This window comes from Python bivittatus, unplaced genomic scaffold (assembly GCF_059951505.1).
Source record: "Python bivittatus isolate LINGU-HERP-01145 unplaced genomic scaffold, Pbiv_v1 ctg000470_np1212, whole genome shotgun sequence".
Taxonomy (NCBI): domain Eukaryota; kingdom Metazoa; phylum Chordata; class Lepidosauria; order Squamata; family Pythonidae; genus Python; species Python bivittatus.
The window spans coordinates 2,123,817-2,148,492 of record NW_028277065.1 but is presented as its reverse complement, the minus strand read 5'-3'; the positions used below and the strand labels follow the sequence as shown (position 1 = coordinate 2,148,492).

General features: G+C 37.8%; 3 protein-coding genes across 3 annotated transcripts; all 3 read left to right on the top strand.

Moving 5' to 3' along the window:
• The first annotated feature begins 6,674 nt into the window (after nucleotides 1-6,674).
• Nucleotides 6,675-7,595, top strand: LOC148215583 (olfactory receptor 5BS1-like). The gene has a single exon (XM_088142996.1). It carries the CDS (start codon nucleotides 6,675-6,677, stop codon nucleotides 7,593-7,595), a length of 921 nt encoding a protein of 306 aa, XP_087999122.1.
• A 9,908-nt stretch (nucleotides 7,596-17,503) lies between these two features.
• On the top strand, nucleotides 17,504-18,436 carry LOC112543317 (olfactory receptor 5V1-like). Its single transcript, XM_088142995.1, has one exon. The coding sequence runs from the start codon at nucleotides 17,504-17,506 to the stop codon at nucleotides 18,434-18,436; it is 933 nt and encodes a 310-aa protein (XP_087999121.1).
• Nucleotides 18,437-23,488: 5,052 nt separating this feature from the next.
• On the top strand, nucleotides 23,489-24,409 carry LOC148215582 (olfactory receptor 5BS1-like). Its single transcript, XM_088142994.1, has one exon. The coding sequence runs from the start codon at nucleotides 23,489-23,491 to the stop codon at nucleotides 24,407-24,409; it is 921 nt and encodes a 306-aa protein (XP_087999120.1).
• The last annotated feature ends 267 nt before the right edge of the window (nucleotides 24,410-24,676 follow it).

The window sequence follows — 24,676 nt, the reverse complement described above, 5'->3', positions numbered from 1 at the left end:
TTTGACCTCCTAGCAGTCCAGGGGATTCTCAAGAGTCTTCTCCAGCACCACAGTTCAAAGGCATCAATTCTTCGGCGCTCGGCCTTTTTTATGGTCCAGCTCTCACAGCCATACATTACTACTGGAAAAACCATAGCTTTGACTATGCAGATCTTTGTCGGCAAGGTGACGTCTCTGCTTTTTAATATGCTATCTAGGCTTGCCATAGCTTTCCTCCCAAGGAGCAAGAGTCTTTTAATTTCATGGCTGCAGTCTCCGTCTGCGGTGATCTTGGAGCCCAAATAAATGAAGTCTGTTACTGCTTCCATTTCTACCCCTTCTATTTGCCAGGAATTGATGGGTCCAGATGCCATGATCTTAGTTTTTTTAATGTTGAGTTTCAAGCCAGCTTTTGCACTCTCCTCTTTCACCCTCATCAAGAGGCTCTTTAGTTCTTCTTCACTTTCTGCCATTAGGGTGGTATCGTCCGCATATCTGAGGTTGTTGATGATTCTCCCTGCAATCTTAATTCTGGCTTGTGATTCTTCCAGCCTGGCATTTCTCATGATGTACTCTGCATATAGGTTAAATAAGCAGGGTGACAGTATACAGCCTTGTCGTACACCTTTCCCTATTTTGAACCAATCGGTTGTTCCATGACCGGTTCTATTTGTTGCTTCTTGACCCCCATACAGATTTCTCAGGAGACAGGTAAGGTGGTCTGGTACTCCCATCTCTTTAAGAATTTGCCACAGTTTGTTGTGATCCACACAATCAAAGGCTTTTGCATAGTCAATGAAGCAGAAGTAGATATTTTTCTGGAACTCTCGTGCTTTCTCCATGATCCAGCGAATGTTGGCGATTTGATCTCTACTTCCTCTGCCTCTTCGAAACCCAGCTTGTACATCTGGTAGTTCTCGGTTCATGTATTGCTGAAGCCTAGCTTGTAGGATTTTGAGCATAACCTTGCTAGCATGTGAAATGAGTGCAATTGTGCGATAGTTTGAGCATTCTTTGGCGTTGCCCTTCTTTGGAATTGGAACATAAACTGACCTTTTCCAATCCCATGGCCACTGTTGCGTTTTCCAAACTTGCTGGCATATTGAGTGCAGCACTTTAACAGCATCATCTTTTAGTATTTTAAATAACTCAGCTGGAATACTGTCATCTCCACTAGCTTTGTTGTTAGCAATGCTTCCTAAGGCCCATTTGACTTCAGTCTCTAGGATGTCTGGCTCAAGGTCAGTGATCACACCAGCGTGGACATCAGGGACATTAAGATCTTTCTTGTATAGTTATTTTGTGTATTCTTGCCACCTCTTCTTAATCTCTTCTGTTTCTGTTAGGCCCCTGCCTTTTTTGTCCTTTATCATGCCCATCTTTGCACTAAACGTTCCTTTCATATCTCCAATTTTCTTTTAGAGATCTCTAGTCTTCCCCATTCTATTGTTTTCCTCGATTTCTTTGCATTGTTCATTTAAGAAGGCCTTCTTATCTCTCCTTGCTATTCTCTGGAAATCTGCATTCAGTTGCTTATATCTTTCCCTTTCACCCTTGCTTTTCGCATTCCTTCTTTCCACAGCTATTTGTAAAGCCTCATCAGACAGCCATTTGCTTTCTTGCATTTCTTTTTCTTTGGGATGGTTTTAGTTGCTGCCTCCTGTACGATGTTACGGACCTCCGTCCATAGTTCTTCAGGCACTCTGTCTACCAAATCTAATCCTCTAAATCTATTCATCACCTTCACTGTGTACTCACAAGCAATATGATCTAAGTCATACCTGAGTGGTCTAGTGGTTTTCCCTACATTCTTCAATTTAAGCCTAAATTTTGCAGTAAGAAGCTCATGATCTGAGCCACAGTCAGCTCCTGGTCTTGTTTTTGCTGTCTGTATAGAGCTTCTCCATCTTTGGCTGCAAAGTATGTAATCAATCTGGTTTCGGTATTGACCATCTGGTGATGTCCATGTGTAGAGTCGTCTCTTGTGTTGTTGGAAAAGAGTGTTTGCCATGACTAGCTTGTTCTCTTGACAGAACTCTATTAGCCTTTGCCCTGCTTCATTTTGTGCTCCAAGGCCAAACTTGCCTCTTATTCCGATTACTCCTTGACTTCCTACTTTAGCATTCCAATCCCCTATGATGAAAAGGACATCTTTTTTGTGCTAGTTCTAGAAGGTGTTGTAGGTCTTCATAGAAGCGGTCAACTTCAGCTTCTTCAGCATCAGTGGTTGGGGCATAGACTTGGATGACTGTGATATTGAATGGTTTGCCTTGGATACGCACTGAGATCATTCTGTCGTTTTTGAGGTTGTACCCCATTACTGCCTTTCCCACTCTCTTATTGACTATGAGTGCAACTCCATTTCTTCTAAGGGTTTCTTGCCCACAGTAGTAGATATAATGGTCACCCGAATTAAATTCACCCATTCCCGTCCATTTCAGTTCGCTGATTCCCAAGATGTCGATGTTCAATCTTGTCATCTCATGTTTGACCACATCCAGCTTGCCTTGGTTCATAGATCTTACATTCCAGGTACCTATACAATATTGTTCTTTACAGCATCGGACCTTCTTTTCGCTTCCAGATACATCCACAGCTGAACGTCCTTTCGGCTTTGGCCCAGCCGCTTCACTCTTTCTGGAGCTACTTGGAATTGCCCTCCGCTCTTCCCCAGTAGCATATTGGACACCTTCCGACCTGAGGGGCTCATCTTCCGGCGTCATATCTTTTAGCCTTTTAACATTGTCCATGGGGTTTTCTTGGCAAGGATACTGGAGTGGGTTGTCATTTCCTTCTCCAGTGGACCACATTTTGTCAGAACTCTCTGTCATGACCTGTCCGTCTTGGGTGGCCCTGCACGGTATAGCTCATGGCTTCACTGAGTTACGCAAGCCCCTTCGCCACGACAAGGCAGTGATCCATGAAGGGGGACTTGTATATACCTGAGGAGTTTTTCTCAATCAATTCATGCGGTTGCTGATAAAAGGATGGGGGATTAACCCTGTCCACATTTCCTTGAGCTCTCAGAGAAAAGCCAAAATAGGAAATGTTTTAAAGAAATAAAAACAAGAGGTGGCAAGGCCAGGCTTTCCAGGGATACCCAAAAAGTAAAGGTGTTGTCACCTCAATAAGTAATGGGAAAGTCAAAGGCTTTGGAGAGCTGTTAGGAAAGTATCAGCATGCATGCTCAACACCGGATAGAATTGGAAACATAACAAGGAAAGGAAATAAAACTCAACTGTTATTCCTGTACATACACCAACCCCATGATGTGTATGACATCATTTCTCCCAAAGGAAACTGCTGGTATTACAGACACCAAACACATATCTGCATATTAAATGAACATCAACAGGACCTTAGCAGCCAAGAAGTGATACAGCCCTTTAAAACTACAGAACCTGCACAGAATATCAGTTTGGCCTCAGTGCAGATTGCTTCCAGGGAGCTTCTAGAAGAAAGGGATGAATACGTAAGTTTTTCTGAGAAAAGGAAGCATGCTTCTTTCTTTAAAAAACAGACAAAAACCCAACACAGTATTGTGTTAAAATAAAGTTGATTCCTATTTCTCTTCTCTCCTCTCCTCTCCTCTCCTCTCTTCCCCCTCTGACATTTCTCAAGCAGGATCCCACCTAGTTCATTCTTTGTACTCTTCAGTGAATTGTTCAGATAACAAAGGATAAGACATTGCTAAATACTCCACAGAACTGCTGCCAATAATTGTAGACCAGTTTTTTCACAATCTCTTAATTCTTTATCATATTGTGGGAACTTTTCTGAAAGACACTTGTTGGGGATATGGTATAGGGAATACTGAAACTGAACTATCTTTTTTTTTTTTTTTTTACTTTGTAGCATGCTTCTTTTGTAGTTCATTTTGCTACTCATTGAAATTTCAATGCAGTAGCAATTGAATATTGTATTTTTCCTCTAAGAAAGTACAAACATTACCTGAATATATTTTTGCTAATGTATATCGTGTCATAAATTCCTTGGGAATGAAATATAGAATTTCATGGCAAACAGGATCAAAGGTAATATGTATTTTCATCCATACCTATGACTTGTATTTTGCATTAGCACTGTGGAGCAAAGATGCACAAATACATTCTGGTTGAAGGTATAAGCCTATAAAAATCACTGATGTATTTCAGTCCTCTCTCTCTCTCCTTCCCTTTCTCTCTCTCCTCCCCCCCCCCCATCTCACATTGGTACATTAAGCTTCTATTACGTTTAATATGCATATTATGATCACAAGGAACAATTTCCTGACCATACATGGAAGAAATGACCAACAATCTTAATACCTTTTACCCTTCAGTAAAGATGTCAGAGAAAAAAAAATCCATGTTTCTCCTCTGACATCTCTACTGAAAACATAGCTGATGCCAGCAATTTTCCAGCAATTTTTTAAATATTTCAATTCTCAGACAATATGTTAACTGAAAATGGCAGGAAGTATACTCTGAGAACATTGGTTGAAGAAAATGATGTAGGAAATGGGAAGCATGAGAAAACAGTATTCTGACTTTGTAGAGGACTTCTTCTGAAGTTTAAAGTACCACTCCTTGGAACTTCAATCCACTGTACATTGAAGATTTACCCACCCTCCCTCAGGAAAGTACAAATAGGGATACCATTTAACTGTTATAAATTCTTCAGGATAATGGGAGCTTATCTACCATGATTTCTGATTTTCATCCAAAACTAGTTCAGTGGTAGAGTTTGGTTTTGGATACTTTTTATCTGCCATAAATTCTGCAGGGATAAAATGCTGATTTTCATCCCAAGCCAGTTCAATGGTACAATTACAACTCATCCTTCTGCATGACATATATTTCATATTATCATTGGGAAGCAAGGATACGTAGGTAAATTCTGCCTACAAAATCCTTCCCAAAAGAAGGAAATTGTAATAATATCATATAATAATATATAAATATAAATATAATACATATGTAAAATATGTACAAATACTTTGTATTTATGTTTTTCTTTAAAAAATCACCACTAGTATTTTGTAGTTGTTGGTTTAAAGGAGGACAATAGAAAAATGACATAAAACTATCTGCAAATCATTCAAACCTTTCTTCTTCCCAAGTCAGTGGCACATGTAAATCTTCCCATTATATTTCCAATAGATGTTGCTATTGTTCCCTTGTTTGCCTATAGGGAAGAATTAGCATTAATGTTCTACCCAAATTCCACTTTGTGATTTACAGCCAAATATTACAGTTAGGCTGGTTTGTTTTGTTTTTCAATATGAATTAGAATTTTCTCCTGGCATTTGACATACTGCACGACTGGACACAGTAGCATAAAGTGGATTGATTGTGAAATGAAAGGGAAAGAATAGCACTTAGGATGCTGCCAATCAGGTGTTAGGGTTTCCTACTTTATGTTGCAAAAAATCTTCCAAACCTCAAGGAGAAGGAAATGTTTGAACTGCTCACTTATTAAGGTTCTTAGACTTAGAGACGGGCAATCAAGAGGCCACGATGTGTCCCCCAAATCCTTCTGTTTGCAACCTCAAGGATCTTCTCAAAACTGTATGGCTCAATTTGGCAAATATAATGAAATAACAGGGTTATTTCTTCATTTCCCCACTGATTTTCAGTGGGAAATGAAATATATCTTCCCTCTGAACAACTGTCACAAGTAACTTATATCCACTATGGAGCACGGAGAAAATGGCCCCAAATTCCATCCCACTTCTCCAATTCTATTATCATGGGACAACTATTTCCTAGGGGCTATTGGCTGACAAAAATAAGTAACAAAAAGTGCATTCAGTTTATGAAATAATAAAAATAATTGCTCATCTCTACTGCAAATTGAGATGGTGATTTCTTTCTTTTCATTTTTTAAAAAAATTGTTGTACTAAAAAGTTGCTATGCCACCACTTTATGCTGTCTCTCTGCTAAGGTTGTAAAGAACAGTTCCAGCCTGATCAGAACCATCAATTCTAATTTGGTTCATCAAGACAACTTCAGGTAAACTTTGATTCAGAAATTCTGACTGTCAACTTAATTGAAGTAGCTGAGTGGAAGTCTTAGAAGAGGATTTTGTGAGGTGCAGTATATGATAGAAGCTTACAATACTAGGGAAAATGTTACTTGCAAAGGAAAAGCTTATTTTTTCTTTATTTTCAGAATTATGTTGTTATCTGAATCTTTCGGCAGACTTTTCTTAATATGTACAAGGAGTTAGATAAGGGCTTCAGATTCTAGTCCAAAAGGTAATTTAGAACATACTGAGATAGCTCCTGCCTGGTAGCTTTTCAAAAGCTGTGTGTTTCCTGGGATAGCACAATTGTTTTTGGATTTTATTCATTTTTTATTGAATGCTTACAGCTGAAGGACCAGGTTGGAGAGAGATCATCATGGGGAAAACCTATCTATGTGGTTGCTAAGAGTCAACATGACATGACTTTTTGAAAGCAGTGCCAAAGTCAGGAAAATAAAATAAAAGAAAAATTGAAGGAGAAATCCCCCCCCCCCCACCATGTATTCATTTGAAAGCATGGAAGAGTTTGTTGCCATTTAAGTTGCAATCACTATTTTCCTTATTCCGATTTTTTTCCCCTCTGCTCTTCCATCCCCACCCCTAGGTGTGCAATGTATTCTACCTCTTAAATCATGCCAAAAACAGTTCATTTTCTCTCCTTTTCTTGAAGTATCTACATCATATGAAGATGGAAACAGAAAATCAAAGTACCACAATCCCTTCCTTTGTCCTTTGGGGATTTTCATATAACTTGCCAATGAATATCTTCCTCTTCTTTGTATTCCTCTTTATTTATGTCCTAACGTTACTGGGAAATGTAGTCATTATGGTTGTTACAAGTCATCTCCCCAGCCCCATGTACTTTTTTCTGGCTCATCTGGCTTTTCTTGATATCTGTTTTTCCTCAGTCACCGTGCCTAAACTCTTAGGGATTTTTACCAAAAGGCAGGGTATTTCATATTCTGGCTGCTTTGCCCAAATGTTCTTTATTCTGGTAATGGGAAGCAATGAAGCTTGCCTTCTTGCAGCAATGGCCTATGACCGATATGCTGCCATTTGCAAGCCCCTCCAGTATGTTCAAATTATGAACAAAGCATGTTGTAGATGGCTGGTGGGTGGTGCATGGGCAACGGCTTTCTCATATGCCTTAATAAACACCTTTCCTGCTTTAAAGCTGGATTTCTGTGGACCAAATTTTATCAGGGATTTCAGCTGTGAATTTCCATCTGTACTTGCCTTATCTTGCACAGACACACTTTCTAACCAGATATTGTTACTCATCACTAGTAGTAGCATTGCCATATCTTCATTGTGTCTGATTCTGTTTTCCTACATCCACATCATCTCAACTATCCTGAAGCTGAATTCTGCAGAAGCAAAAAGAAAAACATTCTCTACTTGTAGCACTCACCTTATTGTTGTGGTTTTGTATTATAGTACTGGATGTTTTAGGCACATGAGGCCCAGCTCAGCCTCCTCAGTTATTGTGGATGAGCTCTTCTCCATTCAGTATAGCATTTCAACGCCCATGCTGAACCCCCTTATCTACAGCCTGAAAAACAGGGAAGTGAAGGAAGCCATCAAAAAGCTAATGAGCTACAAAGACTGAATTTCTTGTACTGTGTAAAATAGGTTGATATAAAGCAAATTGAATACTGTGCAGACAGTGACCTGAGAATTAAGTGTCTTGTTTTGGAAAAGTATTCCAAAGTGCATTGGTTCATATAGATTAACAGAAAAATCAGAATTTAATTTGTATAGTCATAGTTTAGTAGGCTTCTTTTTATGAATACTCATCATTCAGATAATATCTTTTGAAGACAGATATTTTTAGAACTATTGACCAGATATCTTCAACTAATGAGTCTCGTTCAGGTGGTTGTTTAATGTGGCAGGGATTCTCAAAGTTTTCCCTTGTGTGACATCCTAAAGTAATAAGTGAATTTGTGTGACCATCCCCAAGAATCATGATATTGATTGTGATGATGTTGATGACAGTGATGTGAACTGCTGCAGGAATAAAACTTTCTCCATTGTTTATCACTATTTGCATGAAGAATTCTGTATGTCACTTGATAAAAAGTGAATATTGATTTTGATGAGACAAATATTTATTAATCTGAAGACACTTTATTTCTTCATTTTATATCATGGAGTCAATCAATGTCTCCCATACCCACATCATCTCAGCTATCCTGAAGTTAAACTCAACAGAAGCAAAAAAGAAAACTTTCTCTACCTGCAGTTCTCATCTTATTCTTGTGGTTTTGTATTATGGCACTTCATGCTTTGGGAATACTGGGCCCAGTTCAGCCTCTTCAATTATTGTGGATGAACTCTTCTCTGTTCAATACAAGATTTCAACCCCTATGCTGAATCCACTTATCTATAGTCTGAAAAGCAGGGAGGTGAAAAAAACCCATTAAAGAACTGATGGGCTACAATCCCTTGACTTCTCATAGAATGTAAAATGGTTTAAAATTAACCAGATTGGTCAGTGAATTAGTACTTAGTGGACAAACAAATGCATAGTTTTGGAAATGTTTTCTAGATCTTTTTCTTATGGAAAGACGAATAGATTGAAGTAATTCTTACTGAGTAAGGTTTTTTGGGGAGGAGGGAATGAATCTTCATGCAGTTAATATCCATTGAAAGGTGGACATGTCTGAAAATGAATGTGTCAATACCTTCTATTCAAAAGTCCTGCTGCACAGGTTTTCATCTACAGTAAGGCTTCTCAGAAAGAGTGGTATTGCAGTATTTTGACCCTCAAAATTGTAAATAATCCCGCATGAAATAATGATACTGATGAGTAAAAAGAGGAGGGGTAGTACAGTAGAAGGGATAATTGCTACTAACTGTTGAACAATTAATCCTTCTATGGATGCTTGAAGAATTCTGTATACACATCCCATATATTGTAAGGAATGATTTTATTAGACTTACCTATTGTTCTCTCAACTCATCTCACTGAGTGTATCAATTCCAAACTGAGGGGTAAAAAAGTGACTTCTGATTTGTTTAATGCTCATCCTACTCTGCTGTATGGGACACCAATTCCTTTCACCCAGTTAGCTAGCTGGAGACGATGGACCTGAATTTTTTTTCTGCACACCAGAGCAAGAATTTGTGGAAAAGCTGTGGTTGAAGCCTTGCTCCTGGGAAGGCCAACCAACTTCCAGTGACACTGTTGCTGGTGACTCTGCCTTTGAGAAGTAGCATGGTTCACCTACCAATATTCTTTTGGGGTCAGAATGCTTTCAAAGTACATCCAGGTGTTCTGTCATTCTTTCCATCTTCCTGCAAGGGTCTGGGAAGTGTCTCCTTTTCCCTGACTAATAGTGCTTGTTCAGTATGTTCCACAGCCATGAAATCAACAAAGTTAGTGTGCCATTTTTACCATTACCTCCCTAATGCACTGAGCTTGTCCAGGGCCTAAATCTCTCCACTCATTCAGCTGCATGTCACATGCAGACAAACTCCTTCCCTCATGCTTTAACCAAGTGTTAGATCTATCCATGTGGTCGATGCCATCCCTGCCCATCTTTCAGTGCTTGTGACTGCTCAGAAAATTTCTATCCTCCCTAAAATCTGTTTGCTGCCTCTTCAGAACCCCTGTCATAAATGGATTACAAGAAATATGCAAAGAGTTTTAAACTGTCAGTATGCTAAAAAGAATCCATAGTGTGTGTGTTCATTGTTTGTACTTTATTTGAATAAAGATTATATTTTAAATGTGCACATTATTTCACATTTCCATAAATACTGATTTTTATGTAAAATGAAGAGGGCTTGATGAAGTTCTGCCTATGTAAGTTTTTCCAAAGATCGGTACACTCCTTCTATCTAGAATGGTTGTCCTCTTCCACCGAGTGCGCAGCTTCAGGAGGGACACACATGGAGTGGGGAGGGAGGGAGGGGACACCTGCCTAGCCAGCCAGATCAGCCAAATCAACCCTGGCGATTAATGGGGTGGCAGATGTCACAGCCAGATAGCCCTCATATCCAATTCTCTCTTATACGAGAGTGGGTTTGCAAAGATACTTGGACGCATTTTATAACTATTGCCAATGCAACTTACTATCAACTATTCTAAATCAAAGGTTATAACATTTGCCAAAAGATAGTGCTTACATACAGTAGATGGTTCATGGGTGACATAGAAATTGAACAAGTTAAAAGTTTCAAATCTCTTGGCATTACATTTAGTTATAATCTTTCTTGGGTCACCCATCATAATAAGACAATCCCTTTGGCTAATTGTTCGGCTGCTCAGAGTAAACAATTTTACTTTACAAGAGGAAACCAAGATGTACCTGGAATGATTAGAATATTCAATGCTAAACCTCTTTCTCAAATTTTATACGGTATGCCCATTTGGTTCGGAGCTCTTAACCGTAAATTCAAGCAACCGTTTCAAGGCAGCTTTTGGGGACTTCCAGTTGTGTCTCCTATCCTACAATTTGGTTAGAAACTGGTCAATATCTGATAGAAACCAAAGCCTGGTTAATAACAATTATACATTGGCTCAGGATTTTATTTAGAGCTGGTCCTCATAGCCTGTTATCACACCTTAATATGGATAAATACATTTTGCACTGGTGTCTAAACATAAGCACATTGGAATAGTGATTGATGATTTATATCTATCGGATGAAACTTCTATATTTAGAATTATTAAACAGAGATTTCTAGATTTAGAATATCACAAACGTAGACCTGCTCAAACCCGTGTTTGTTCGCCTTCCATGTTAGGTATAGAAACTCACTTGGGTAAGATGGCGCATTACTTATATGACCTTGAGTTTCCATCTCAGCGTAGAGCCTTTTTTTTAGCCAAAGTAAATTCTTTTCCTTCCAAGGTACTTCTCAGAATGTACAAATGCATCCCCAACCATGAGAGGCTTTGTTCATGTGGCACCCCTGATACAATTCACCACATAATTTTTGATTGTCACTTAGTTGAGACTCTCCATTATGAACTGCTTTTAAAACCCCTACAGGGCAAATATCCACCAAATACTGTATCAGCTTGCCAATATCTACTGAGAAATGCCGTGCCTGAAATTACCAGAATCGTGGCTAAATTCTTGGTTGAAGCACTCAAAAGCAAATATAAACAAATCTCTCAATGAGTACAGCTTTCTCTTTGATTAATCTTACAATATCTCAGTGAGTGTTTTTGTATTTCTCTTTGCTCTTTTAATGCCAATAAGGGTTTGGATGGTTTAGATGTAAGTTCTTCCCCAGAGAGAATCCCTTGATTAGGATCTTTTCAATGCAATGTGAAGATCCTTTAATTTTCCTGGACACTTGCACAAATATTTTCATATTTTAGAATGTGTGTGATTTGTTCCTATTTTATTTTATTTTATTTATTTTTATGCAAAGATCAGTACCATAATTATTGTATTTTTGTTTTGTTTTGTTTTTTCTTTGTCATATTCTTCATGAAGGTATTTACTAATTTTAAGAAGTATACAGCTCCTTTCATACTCTTTCACACTAGTTTTATATTTTCTGTATATTGCATTCCAAATACATCCATCCATCTCTCTCTCTCTCTCTCTCTCTCTGTGTGGGGGGGTGGTAAATACATATGCACTCATATGTACACATAGATACTGCTATACATTGATACAAAAAGCAATGATGAAATACTTGAACAATTGCAGACAGAGTCAAGCACATTGTGATATATCTAAAAGTGATCAACTGATTCCTGAACTAATTTTCACATTGCAGTAATATATGATTTACTCAACTTTGGTTTGTTTGATAAACTACAATCAACTGTCTTTGTACACTGTTCTGAATGTAGCCTGCAAGCCAGACTGCAGTGTCAGATTCACACCAAATCTCCCAAATGTATTATACTAAATCTTCTCCAAATAGACTGGCATAAGGAGAATCCTCCATGACTGCAAACTGCTATTCTCTTTTTTACAAATTTTCCACTGAAATAGAAAACATTTTGTAGGCCTTGATGACAGGGAACCAAATAAACCTGATATCAATACAGAATATATTGATCTTCTTCCAGCTTTTAACCATGGCCATTTTTTCCAGAGTTCTCCAGACGTTGGTCAGGATCTGCATCTTCCATGTATTCTGGAAACCTGTTCTTTTCTATAAAAGTTGCTCTAGGCATTGGATTTACAGGGATAGGACACCCTCTGTTCTTCAAACTGTAACTGATAATTTCTCCTCCATTCTTTCCACCTCCATTCTATCTAACTGGAAAAGGGTTCCAAATTCTTCAACTCAAAGGGATAATTTGATAATCACATTGGCTGACCTAGAATATGGTTTGAGAGCCTTTCAAAGCTAACATGTTCTCTCCAAGAACCTGTGGGTTTTCATAACCTGACCGTGCTTCCTTGCTTTAGGGAGCAGCCTGGTATTACCGCTGTCACTATTTATCTTCCATGGAGCACCTCATCCAATATCCATTCCTTAAACCCAGTGGGACAGAATGAATGGTCTTTGACAATTGTTCCCAGTGATTTAAATGTCAAAATGCAAATAATAATAACAACTTTCAATAGCAACATTTCCTGATTGTAGAATAGAGCCATGTGGCTAGAAAATTCAGTCCTTATTTTCCTACAAGGGGGAAAGCAAAAACAAAACAATTTCACAGGAGATAAGCAATATCAAATTTTATTAGAAGAAAAAAAGATAAATTATAAAAATCACTCTGTGATATTAAAGCCGAATTATGAAGGTCATTGTAAATATTTGAATTATACTTACAAACCTGATGAATCTTGTAATAACAGAGATTCTACCATTAAATGTGGGTCAGTCAGATACAAACTTCCTATTTGTATGTCTGTCTCTATGTGTCTGTCCATCTGTCTGTCTGTCTGTCTGTCTGTCTGTCTGTCTATCTATCTATCTATCTATCTATCTATCTATCTATCTATCTATCTATCTATCTATCGTTTTAAAAAGAAAAAAATACAAATTAAAATAAACGAAGATGGAACAAACGAAAAGGAAGAAGTCAGAGAGAAAGCTAAAGTGAAGAAAAGAAAAGAAAAAAGGGGAAAAAAGGTAGAAAAAGAAAGAAAGAAAAAAAGATATAAGGAAGTGGCTTCCAATCTTCTTTACAACATTTGTTAGTACAATTGTACATTTACCTCATTTTCTAAAGTTACATTGTGACTCTCTTCTTTCTACAATCTATCCTATCTAATCATCAAAACCATAGATCTTAAGTTCAGGGTCCCCCCCCCCCCATTAGTCCATAATGGGTTTCCATAAACATAGATACTGGCTTTTCTATAATCAACAGTTCCATTTGGCCATCGATTCTAATTTCCTCTGATGAACCTGAATCTGTAACCCTGTATCTGGAAAAGAAAGACTGTACTTAATGGTGCAATAGACCCATGGAATATTTTGGACCACAGATCAACATTTGACACCCTTATTCATGAGAAGCTTTCATGATAAATGCTGTGGTTTTACAGATGTTCTGTGTGAGGTAAGTGATTGTATTGCTAACCAGGAATGAAATATGCTCTCATGTGTTTCTTGGTGCTCTCAGTCTATGATTCAATATTAGAGACCTCTAGATAATGGATCATTTATCTGAATTATCTTTTAGGATTTTCAGAATTGTTCAGAATCCATTCTCAGCTGCTTTCAATGTAACCACCTTCCTTTATTAAAGAGGCTTATCACTGAATTGTTTTAGGCACAAAGTAGTCCAGTGATGCTAGACTTGAATAGGAGAGACTGAGATTCAGGTCTACAAACAACAAGAAAGCAGGTAAGTTGATTTTAGGTCAATAATTTTCACTCCATCCATTCACAGGGAAGAGAGGAATTCTAGCAAGTTTGTCTTGAGCTCCCCTCCACCTCCACCCCCCAAAAAAAAGCCAAAAGAGGAAATGCAATAAATAAAAAAATAAATAAACAAAACATTGGTAAGGTCAGACCTTCCGATTGTGTCTGGGCCAATAAAGCAGTAACCAATAAATGCTCACCTCTTGTGGTAAATTGAAAAGTCTCAGAAAATTATTAGGAAATTCAATTTGCAAACGTTACACCCAATAAATGTGGAATCATAGCATGGGAAGGAAATAACTCAAAAATAAAAAAAAGTAAAAATCCGATTCCTGCCCAGATTAATTCTACCTCCTAAGAAGATGTTTATCTCAAAGGAAACAATTAGGCATCTCAGATACTCAACAGATGTCAGTGCATGAAATGAAAATCTATAAGTTCTTAGCAGACAAGAAGAGATGCAACATTTTAAAGCTAAAAAAAAAAAATATTTACAGACTTTAGGCAAACCTCGCTTTAGACTGTTTCTTTGTGAGTTTGTAGAAACAACAAAGGCATAGGTAAGTTTCTTAAGAAAAGAAGGATTTTTTTTCTTCTTCATTCCACTTCCCAATACTTCAGAATTAATCCTAGTAAAACATTGTTAGTTAAGGATGGACATTTTGGCAAAAATCTGATCTAAATAAATTAAATTAATTCTAACCAGATTTTATCTTGAAGAGTGGAACTGAAACATCCTTGGAAATTGATGTTTCCATCTTTAGCATTTGGTGATACCTTAAATTAAGTTAAAATCTTCCCTTCCTTCCTTCCTTCCTTGGACATCATGTTTCTGGAACATAGGGATCTTTTGAACCCAAATGTCTTATAACTTAGAAACATGTTAAGCTTTCCTTTTAAAGGTGAGACAACTGAAATTAAGAGAGAAAGAAATAACTGTCAGCAAATCTTCCATACTGGTAAGTCCAATGCTCTTCCCCCTTACATCTTGAAATGCATTGCATTTTCTCTACTACTTTCTTGAAATATAAATACCCCCATGACATAAAGGACAGGAGATATTTTCCCTACAATACTTCAAATATAGAAACTTCAATGTTCTTCCTCTGCAATCTTTAGTGAAAGCAGAGGATAGGAAATTGCCAGACTCCACAAAGCTGCTTTCAGTAATTGTCAGTCAGGTTTTCATATTTGAAGGCCCTCTATATAAATTGGAATGCAACATCTGTCGCTCTTAAATACCATTCTATCTGAAAATGGTGAAGTGCACATTGAGGACAATAATTACTAAAAAAAAAAAAAAAATGTTCTGAGAATTACTGACTTTGATGTAGCAGTTCTCTGACTTAGTAGAAGACATTTTCCCAAACTTCATCTGCCACTCACAGAACTACAGACTGCTACATATTGCAGAATTCCCCCCACCCACACACACGGAAAATAAAAACCTCTGTCAAAATTGCTTTTGGATAATTTTTATTTCCATAACTCCTGCAGTTTTTTTTTTTAAATCAATGTGATCCCAAAGCAGTTCAATGGCAAAATTTCTTTTCTTCTACGTATTTTGCATTTGCAGTTGGAACCAAGGATCCACAGGTAAGTTCAGGCTAGGAAATTGTTAACTATTTTCTTTTTAATTCTTATTTATTATTAAATTTGTATGCCGCCCATCTCCCCCCAAAGGGTGAGTCTGGTAACTATATACTTACTCTCTCTGTATATACTATGTACTTAGTATAGCTTACTATTTTTTTTTCTTCATTATGCATTACTACTATTTTGATAAACAGCATCTGAAAATCATTAAGACTTTCCTCCTCCCAGGTCAGGGACATATATAAATCTTGCGACTGTATTTCTCCCAAGATGTTGTTTCCTTGCTTGCTGATATGTTTGCTTCTTTGCCAGAATTACCATTAAAGGTTTTTTTCCCCCAAATTCCATGTTGTAATTTATGGCCAACTTTTATTATTTTACTTGTTTGTTTTATTTTTCAATATCAGTTGCAATTTTCTCCTGAAATTTGACATACTGTTCCACTATATTCTGCAGGCTAAGATGGATGAATTGTGATATGGATTGGAAAGGACGGTACATAAGATGCTGCCACTATGGTGGTCTCCCTTAGTCACTATTTCTTACTTCATGTTACAACAACTCTTGTAAATCAAAGTAGAAAGAAAGGTTTGAGCTACTCACTCATTAAGGTTCTTGGATTTAGAACTGGGCAATCCGGAACCCACTGTCTATATGTGTTAAAATCCCTTTTTTGCAGCCCTGAGCATCTTCCCAAAACAGTAAGTCTCAATTTGGCAAAAATATTGGAGTACTGTGTTATTTTTCTTTCACTGATTTCCAATAGGAAATGTAAAGTCTCTGTCAGGTCCGTGTAACCTACAATCCTCTATTCCCAACAAAATGGAGAAAAAATAAATGTCCTAAAATTGTGCCCCCTTCTCCATTACATTATTGCATAATGGCTACTTCCCTGGAGCTGTTGCCTGCCTGAAATAAATGATAAAAAGGACATTCCAGGCATCTTAATACACACACACACACATGCGTGTTTTATCAGTAAGTTATGTAAACTCTCTATTTCGGATGCACAAATCAGCTTCAGTCTGATTTGAATCATCAACCCCATTTGGATCATGTAGACAATTTCAGTTCAGAGCACCTGATTAACTTTGATTCAGAAAAAAAAAACATTTTGTCAGATTAATACAGATATTGAATGGAAGCCTTGTAAAAGGATTTTCTATGCAATAGCTGCACAAAAAACTCCTCCTTTTAGTGTAAAGGTGCTAGAAGCAGCAGAGACCCAGAGAAAGTTGTATAGTAAGTATATCGGCAAGAGAGTTGTTCTTTTCTTTATTTGCAGTATTTCACAAATCTGCCTGGCTTTTCACACATTTTTTCCCCATATACACAGAGGGTTGGGAGAAGTCTTTCAGAATTGATCAGGAAAAAACGTGCTTCAGAGCACGTGGGGGTGATCACATAGCCTCTTAAAAGCTGTGTGTTTCCTGGAATTATACAGCTGCTTTCTGCATCTTTACTGTATGCTTATTCTGAAGGCCAGCATTACCTCAGCTGTAAATTTTATGAATTTGTTATCACAGCTTTTGAAACGTTTTTATATTTTGTTTTACAGGTTTTGAAACTATTGTTTTGTTCAGATGCTTCATATGGTTTTTAGTGTTCGTAAGGTGCCCAGAGTCATATATATGAGATGGGCAGCTATATAAATTGGAATGATTTTAACAAATTTACATAAATAAAACAATACAAAATACAGGGCAGATGTTGGAACTTTAGGAAGTATAATCATTAAAAACTTATAGTCAGGGCTAACTGAGTAGCTGTCAGGATCTACGCAAACGGATTGAGTGTGCAGACTCTGACAGTAGCTTTGCATCATGCTGAAAAACACTTTTTTTTTCACCTCTCAAATCCCAACTAATGCACATTTTGAAAGTAGTACAAAATTCAGAAGAAGAAACATTCCAAAGGATCAATGGGGTTTTTCCCCCTTTTGTGTGGGTTTGAAAATCGAGAATGTGTTGGTCCTCATATAAGTGTTAAGTTTTCTCTATTCCTTTTTCCCTTTGATATTCTGACACACCCCCCCCCCACCTCACTGTATGTTGCATTCTGGTATGTAAATGAAAGATGATTTTCTCTCCTTTTTTGAAGTTTTTATGTCACCTGAAAATACAAATGGAAAATCAGAACACAACAGTGACTTCTTTTGGCCTTCTGGGATTTTCACACAGCCTCACAGTCAATATATTCCTCTTCTTGCTATTTTTCCTGATGTATGCCCTAACCTTACTGGGAAATACTGTGATTCTGGTAGTCACAAGTCATCTCCCCAGCCCCATGTACTTTTTTCTAACACATCTGGCTTTTCTTGATATCTGTTTCTCTTCCGTCACTGTGCCAAAGCTGCTGGTCATTTTCTGGGCAAGACAGAGTATTTCATACCTTGGCTGCTTTACTCAGATGTTCTTTGTCTTTCTCACAGGAAGCACTGAAGATTACATTCTTGCAGCAATGGCTTATGACCGATATGCTGCCATTTGCAAGCCCCTCCATTATGTACGCATTATGAACAAAGCATTTTGTAGGTGGCTGGTGGGCAGTGCATGGGCAGTTGGTTTGTTATGTGCCATGACAAATATATTACCTGCTTTGAAGCTAGACTTCTGTGGACCAAATTTTATCAGGGATTTCAGCTGTGAATTTCCATCTCTACTTGCACTATCCTGCACAGAAACATCCCCCAATTGGATGGCCTTCCTGATATCTGGTAGTGCTGTTTCTGGTTGTTCATTGATTATCATCCTAGTGTCCTACATCCACATCATCTCAACTATCCTGAAGCTGAACTCAGCAGAAGCAAAAAGGAAAACTTTCTCTACCTGCAGTTCTCATCTTATTGTTGTGGTTTTGTATTATGGCACTGCCTGCTTTAGGAATATGAGGCCCAGCTCAGCCTCTTCAATTATTGTCGATGAACTCTTCTCTATTCAATATACGATTTCAACCCCTATGCTGAACCCCCTTATCTACAGCCTGAAAAACAGGGAAGTGAAGGAAGCCATCAAAAAACTAATGGGCTACAAAGACTTGATTTCCTGTACTATGTAAAATGCATGCACACACATGTACATGCGTGTATGTATAGTATGTGCACATATATGTGTTTATATTTCTCTGTGTGTTTGTGTTTGTGTGTATCTCTCTCTCTCCCCCCTCCCCAAACTGATCAGTGATCAATGCATTGTTTTGGAAAGGTATTTGGATGCTGTGCAAATTTGTGTGACTCCCTCCCATATGAATCATGATATTGATGATGATGGCGATTATGATATTCACAATAATAACTGCCAGTAGAATTAAATTAAAGTCTACCCACCGACCCACCCATGTGGGCTTTTTGCATTGAGGAATGTGATTTTAACAATGGGACTTTTTAGTCTAGCTGCTGTAATTTGTCACAATCTGCTGTATTCTAGAAGCTCAAGACATCAACTCTCATTGACCAATTAACAGGCTGGATGTGATGGAATCTGTACTCCACTCTGCATAAGAAAGCAAGCATTTAGCTGTAAAGTTGCTGCTGAAGCCTCATCTTGGGTAGGCCTACCAGCTGTTAGTAGCACAGCACCTGCAAGGCTGCCTTGAAGAAGTTGTGTGATTAATCTGACCATATTCTACTGAGCTCAGATACCTCCAAAGAACAGTCAGGCATGTATCAAAGGTTTCCACCCTCCTGTATGGGTCTGGAAGTTATCTACTCTGCCCTAGTTGACAATACATCACCAGCAGTGGCTGTCGAAACAATTGAATGAGTGCACCATTTTTACCAGCAGCTATCTAATGTGGTGAGTTGGGCCAGGGCATTTTCCTCTTCCCCATTGAGATGTTTGTGACATTTAGTGCCTTTCCCCTGAGGTGGACCTCTGTGGATGCTGAGCTTCCTATGTTCCTAAATTTCAACCTTTCTGGCCTTCAAAAAATTGGCCATGCCACCTTAAATCTGTTTGCCTTTTCTTGGTAGGACATAATGCACAGTTTGAGAACTCCTGACAGACAAAAAAATATGCAAAATTATACATGGAGGCTCATTATACTTTCCTTTAAAATTGTTGTGGTTGTTTAACGATATTAAAGATTGCATTTAAATCTGTCCATCATCTCATGTCTTCATGAATTCTGAGTTTCATGAAAAATGTAGAGGCCCTTTGTAGGAGGGTTGCTCTGTCTGTCTGATGTTTTCCCAGAGAAATTCCTTTGATGCCTACATTAGGGTCTTTTTAATGCTGGGTAAAAATCCTTTCATTTCCATTTGCAGAACCGTTTTCATATTTTAGAATTTGTGTGATTTGTTGCTGTTTATTTTATTTTATTTTATATCATTAAGCCAAATTTACTACCTCATTACTGTTCCTCTTGGTTTTATTTTTTTCCCCCCTGATTTCTGATGCTTTTTATGTTTGATATTCATTTATTTATTTGTTAGATTTATAGACTTTCAGAGTGATTTTTTAAAAATTCCTTATGTTGCTTTCCAAATGCATTTTTCCAAACAATTAACTTTTGTTTATATTTCTTTATACTGCCTTCCAAATACATTAAAAATGTTTAACTTCTTGCATTGGATGGTGCAAAAGCGGAGTAAATCAATCAATCAATCAATCAATCAATCAATCTTTTAACAATGAAAGACCCAGTTAAGGCATTGTGGCTTAGGTTGAACTTCAGTAGATGACCTCCCATTTCCATATTGCGTTAAGGGAAGATACAATCGGCTATCTTTGCTTGGTGTTGTAAATGTAGCTTGCAAGCCACAATGCAGAATAGGACTCACCACTTACATCCTGATGAATGAGACAAGGTATCCCAAATCTGTTCTACTAAATCTTCTTCAAATTGGCTGGCATAGAGACAACTCTCTGTCACTTTAACATCCTAGTCTCTTTTCCAGTCATTCCACTGAAATGGTAGATGAATTAGGGTCATTTTTGTTTCCTATCTGGCAAATGGGATTTATACTTACGGTGCCTTGGTCCATTGATGGATACTGTGGCTCAGTGAACTTTGGGGACACTATGAGATATACACACTATTCAGTAGTGGATGGAAACTGGAACCATCCTCTATGACATCCATTTAAGTCATGGGTGCAAGAGAATTCTTATTGAAATATTTACTGGGACATTTCTCAATAAAGACTCAACCTGGTCTATTTGGACTTCATTTTGGGACAGACTTTCTTGAGATGTCCTGCAGATTCACATTTGAAACATTTGGAGGCTGATTGGTCATAAATCTAAGTAGTGCTTGACAAGGTTCAGTTAACTTTAACCATGGAGAGGTTCAACATTAATGTTCCTTGACCTCTCTAAAGCTTGCCTATCTAGAAGAATGAAGTTTACATTCTCCTCCTCCTCGGTTCACCTGCGGAACTGCCTGCCACTTTACTGAGGGGAGATGGAACAAAAGGAGACGCAGATCATGAGGAAAACATTACCCGTGCTCCCCATTCTGGTGTGTCCCCAAGGGCCCCTCCCTTGAGGGAGGAAGTGGGATCATCCATTGATCACCACACCTTCCAGCCAGCCCTACGTCACCAGCAGGGATTCAAGTCACTCCCTCACTCTTCCTTCAACACCCACAGCCATTAAGAGATTTAAAATTTCTCCCTTGTTTCCAAAGCAGCCAATTGCCACTCACCCGCTGGGCCTTGCCACCAGCTGATTGGGCACAGGGGACAGAGGGAGGTGGGAAAGAGGTTGGAGATATGCACATGATGATCACATGACCTGGGCTAATCACAGTGGTGCAGCAACACAGTAGTGCTGAGGCTGCCACAAATTTCCCAAATTTCAATCCCATGGGAATAATGGCTCCTGGATTTTGGACACATTCTGTAAGTTTGCCCATTTGAGGTACCTTGGTTCAAAAATTGTTGCCCTATGACACACCATTTTGCCCAGTTGAAGATTACAGAAATGAGAGTTTTAGTACTATATAGATATATGGAAAATAAACTGTGTATTTACATATCTTTCTTTTTAAAAAATCAGCATTACTATTGTTTTCTAGTTGTTGTAAAGGACGACAACAGAAAAATCATATAAAAATATCAGCAAATCATTCAAACCTTTCTTTTTCTCAAGTGTGGAAGAGTGAACTCACCATCTGGAGTGAGCAAGTATTTTTGACCTGGGCTGATTATGATGCTGCAGCAACACAGTAATGCTGAGGCTGCCACAAATTCCCCAAATTTCAATCCCATGGGAGAAATGGGTCCCCTATGACACACCATTTTGCCTAATTGAAGATTACAAAATGAGTTTTAGTAGTATATAGATATATGTGAAATAAACTTTGTATTTATATATTTTTCTTTTGAAGGTGAGACAGTTTAAAAGATGAAGGGGAGGGGGGGAAGCTTCTGCAAATCTTCCATAAAGGAAAATCCAGCAGCCTTCCTTTAATCTTAAACACTGAAATGTATCTAATTTTCTATATTACTCTCATGAAATATAAATATTTCTATAACATTTGGGAAATCTGATATTTTTCCTACAATACTTAGAATACACGGGCAAAAGTTCCATGTCTCTCCTCTGACATGTTTAGCGAAAACAGAGCTGATATAAATTCTGTTATCTGTTATAAATTCTTCATGATAATAATACTGTTTATCTGCTATAATTTCTGATTTTCATCCCAAGCCAGTTCAATGGTAGAATTTCTATTCATCTTTGTGTATGACATGTATTTTGTATTATCACTGGGAAGTGATTATAAGTAATTACATAGGTAAATTCTGGCTAGAAAATCTTCCCCAAAAGAAGGAAATTATAATTATATCATAATCTAGAAATATTAATATTATATGTAAAATACACTTTGTACTTAGGTATTTTTCTTCTTCAGCGTTACTATAGTTTTCTAGTTGTTGGTTTAAAGGAGGACAGGAGAAAAAACATATAAAAATATCAGCAAATAATTCACACCTTTCTTTTTCCCAAGTGTGGATGAGTGAACTCACCACCTGGAGTGAGCAAGTCTTTTTTTCCCTCCTGGGATCCAGACTTTTGGTGATACCTGGGAAAGGGGGTTAAAACAGCCCCACCCTCTCCTTAATTGGAGAGTTTGTGTTATAGAAAGGGAATTGAAAACAAGCATGTGTGTGAGTGTGTCAAGGAAAAGAGCAGAACCCAAAGGGAAAGAGAAACTCCAACCCAAAGGCAAGAACCTCACAATAGTCTTCAGACAGCAAGAGAAAACATCAGTTCTGGGAGTTGCAAGACCATTGAGATGCAGAGGTGAGAGACGAGGCAGGAAAAAAACTAGAGTCTTGTAGAGTCTGAAAACCCAGGCAAGCCTGCTGTATGCAACAGTCCAAGTGCAGAGCTCTAGGAACCAACTCCAGGAACAGAGGACTGTGAGTGCTGGGGTGGCCCTGGGGAGAGAGAGAAGCCCATTTGCAAGTCTATAAAGGAGTTAAAAGGATTTTCACATGCAAATGGACTGAGATCAGCTACAACAGCTGAAGACCAAGGAGAAAAGGAAAGGTTTAAAGGAGAAATAGTTAAAATAAGAAAAAACAAAGTGTTAACATAAGAATAGGAAAAGAGAAATAGGACAAAAAGCAGGAAATGTATAGATAAAATAAGAATAGAAGCACAATAGTAGTAAACTTATAGAAATAAGAAGATAGTAGAATAAGATAGGAGTTTAGTTTTGTAAAATAAAACAGTTTTGTGTGGGGAAAAACAAATTCAGTCTTTGTGTCTGGGTCCTGTACCATATTAAGAAAAATCCTAACACCAAGTCAGTGGCATATGTAAATCATCCAATTATATTTCCCCTAGATGTTGTTGTTGTTCCCTTGTTTGCCTGTTTGGAAGAATTAGCATCAATGTTCTACCCAAATTCCACTTTGTGATTTACAGCCAAATATTACAGTTAGACTGCTTTGTTTTGTTTTTCAGTACAAATTAGAATTTTTTTCCTGGCATTTGACCTACAGCACAACTGTGGGAATCACAATTTTTACTATTCCAAATTTTTCCTCTGCTCTTCCATCCCCACCCCTAGGTGTCCAATGTATTCTTCCTTCTAAATCATGCCAATGACAGCTCATTTTCTCTCCTTTTCTTGAAGTATCTAGATCACCTGAGGATGGAAACAGAAAATCGAAGTACCACAGTCATTTCCTTTGTCCTTTGTGGATTTTCGTATAACTTGCCGGTGAATATCTTCTTCTTCTTTGTATTCCTCTTTATTTATGTCATAACGTTACTGGGAAATGTAGTCATTATGGTTGTTACAAGTCATCTCTGCAGCCCCATGTACTTTTTTCTGGCTCATCTGGCTTTTCTTGATATCTGTTTTTCCTCTGTCACTGTGCCTAAGCTCTTAGGGATTTTTACTCAAAGGCAGGCTATTTCGTATTCTGGCTGTTTTGCCCAAATGTTCTTTATTATGCTAACGGGAAGCAATGAAGCTTGCATTCTTGCAGCAATGGCCTATGACCGATATGCTGCCATTTGCAAACCCCTCCATTATGTACAAATTATGAACAAAGCATGTTGTAGATGGCTGGTGGCTGGTGCATGGACAACAGGTTTCTCATATGCCTTGATAAACACCTTTCCTGCTTTGAAGCTGGATTTCTGTGGACCAGATTTTATCAGGGATTTCAGCTGTGAAATTCCATCTGTACTTGCCTTATCTTGCACAGACACACTCTCCAATTGGATAGTATTCCTCATAACTGGTAGTACCGTTGCCATATCTTCACTAAGTCTGATTCTATTTTCCTACATCCACATCATCTCAACTATCCTGAAGCTTAACTCCACAGAAGCAAAGAGAAAAACTTTCTCTACCTGTAGTGCTCACCTTACTGTTGTGGTTTTGTATTATAGTTTTGGATGTTTTAGGAATATGAGGCCCAGCTCAGCCTCCTCAATTATTGTGGATGAACTCTTCTCTGTTCAGTATAGCATTTCAACACCCATGCTGAACCCCCTTATCTACAGCCTGAAAAACAGGGAAGTAAAGGAAACCATCAAAAAGTTAATGGGCTACAAACCCTGAATTTCTTGTATTGTGTAAAATGGCTTGATATAAAGCAAATTGAATACTGTGCAGACAGTGACCTGAGAATTAAGTGTCTTCTTTTAGAAAAGTATTCCAAAGCTTGTTGGTTCATATAGATAAACAGATATGGTCAAATCAAAATAAGTCTATTTCATTTGTATAGTTATAATTTAGTAGGCTTCCTTTTATGAACAATCATCATTCTGATAATCTTTTGAAGTCATATTTTTAGAACTATTGTCCATGTATCTTCTACTGATGAGA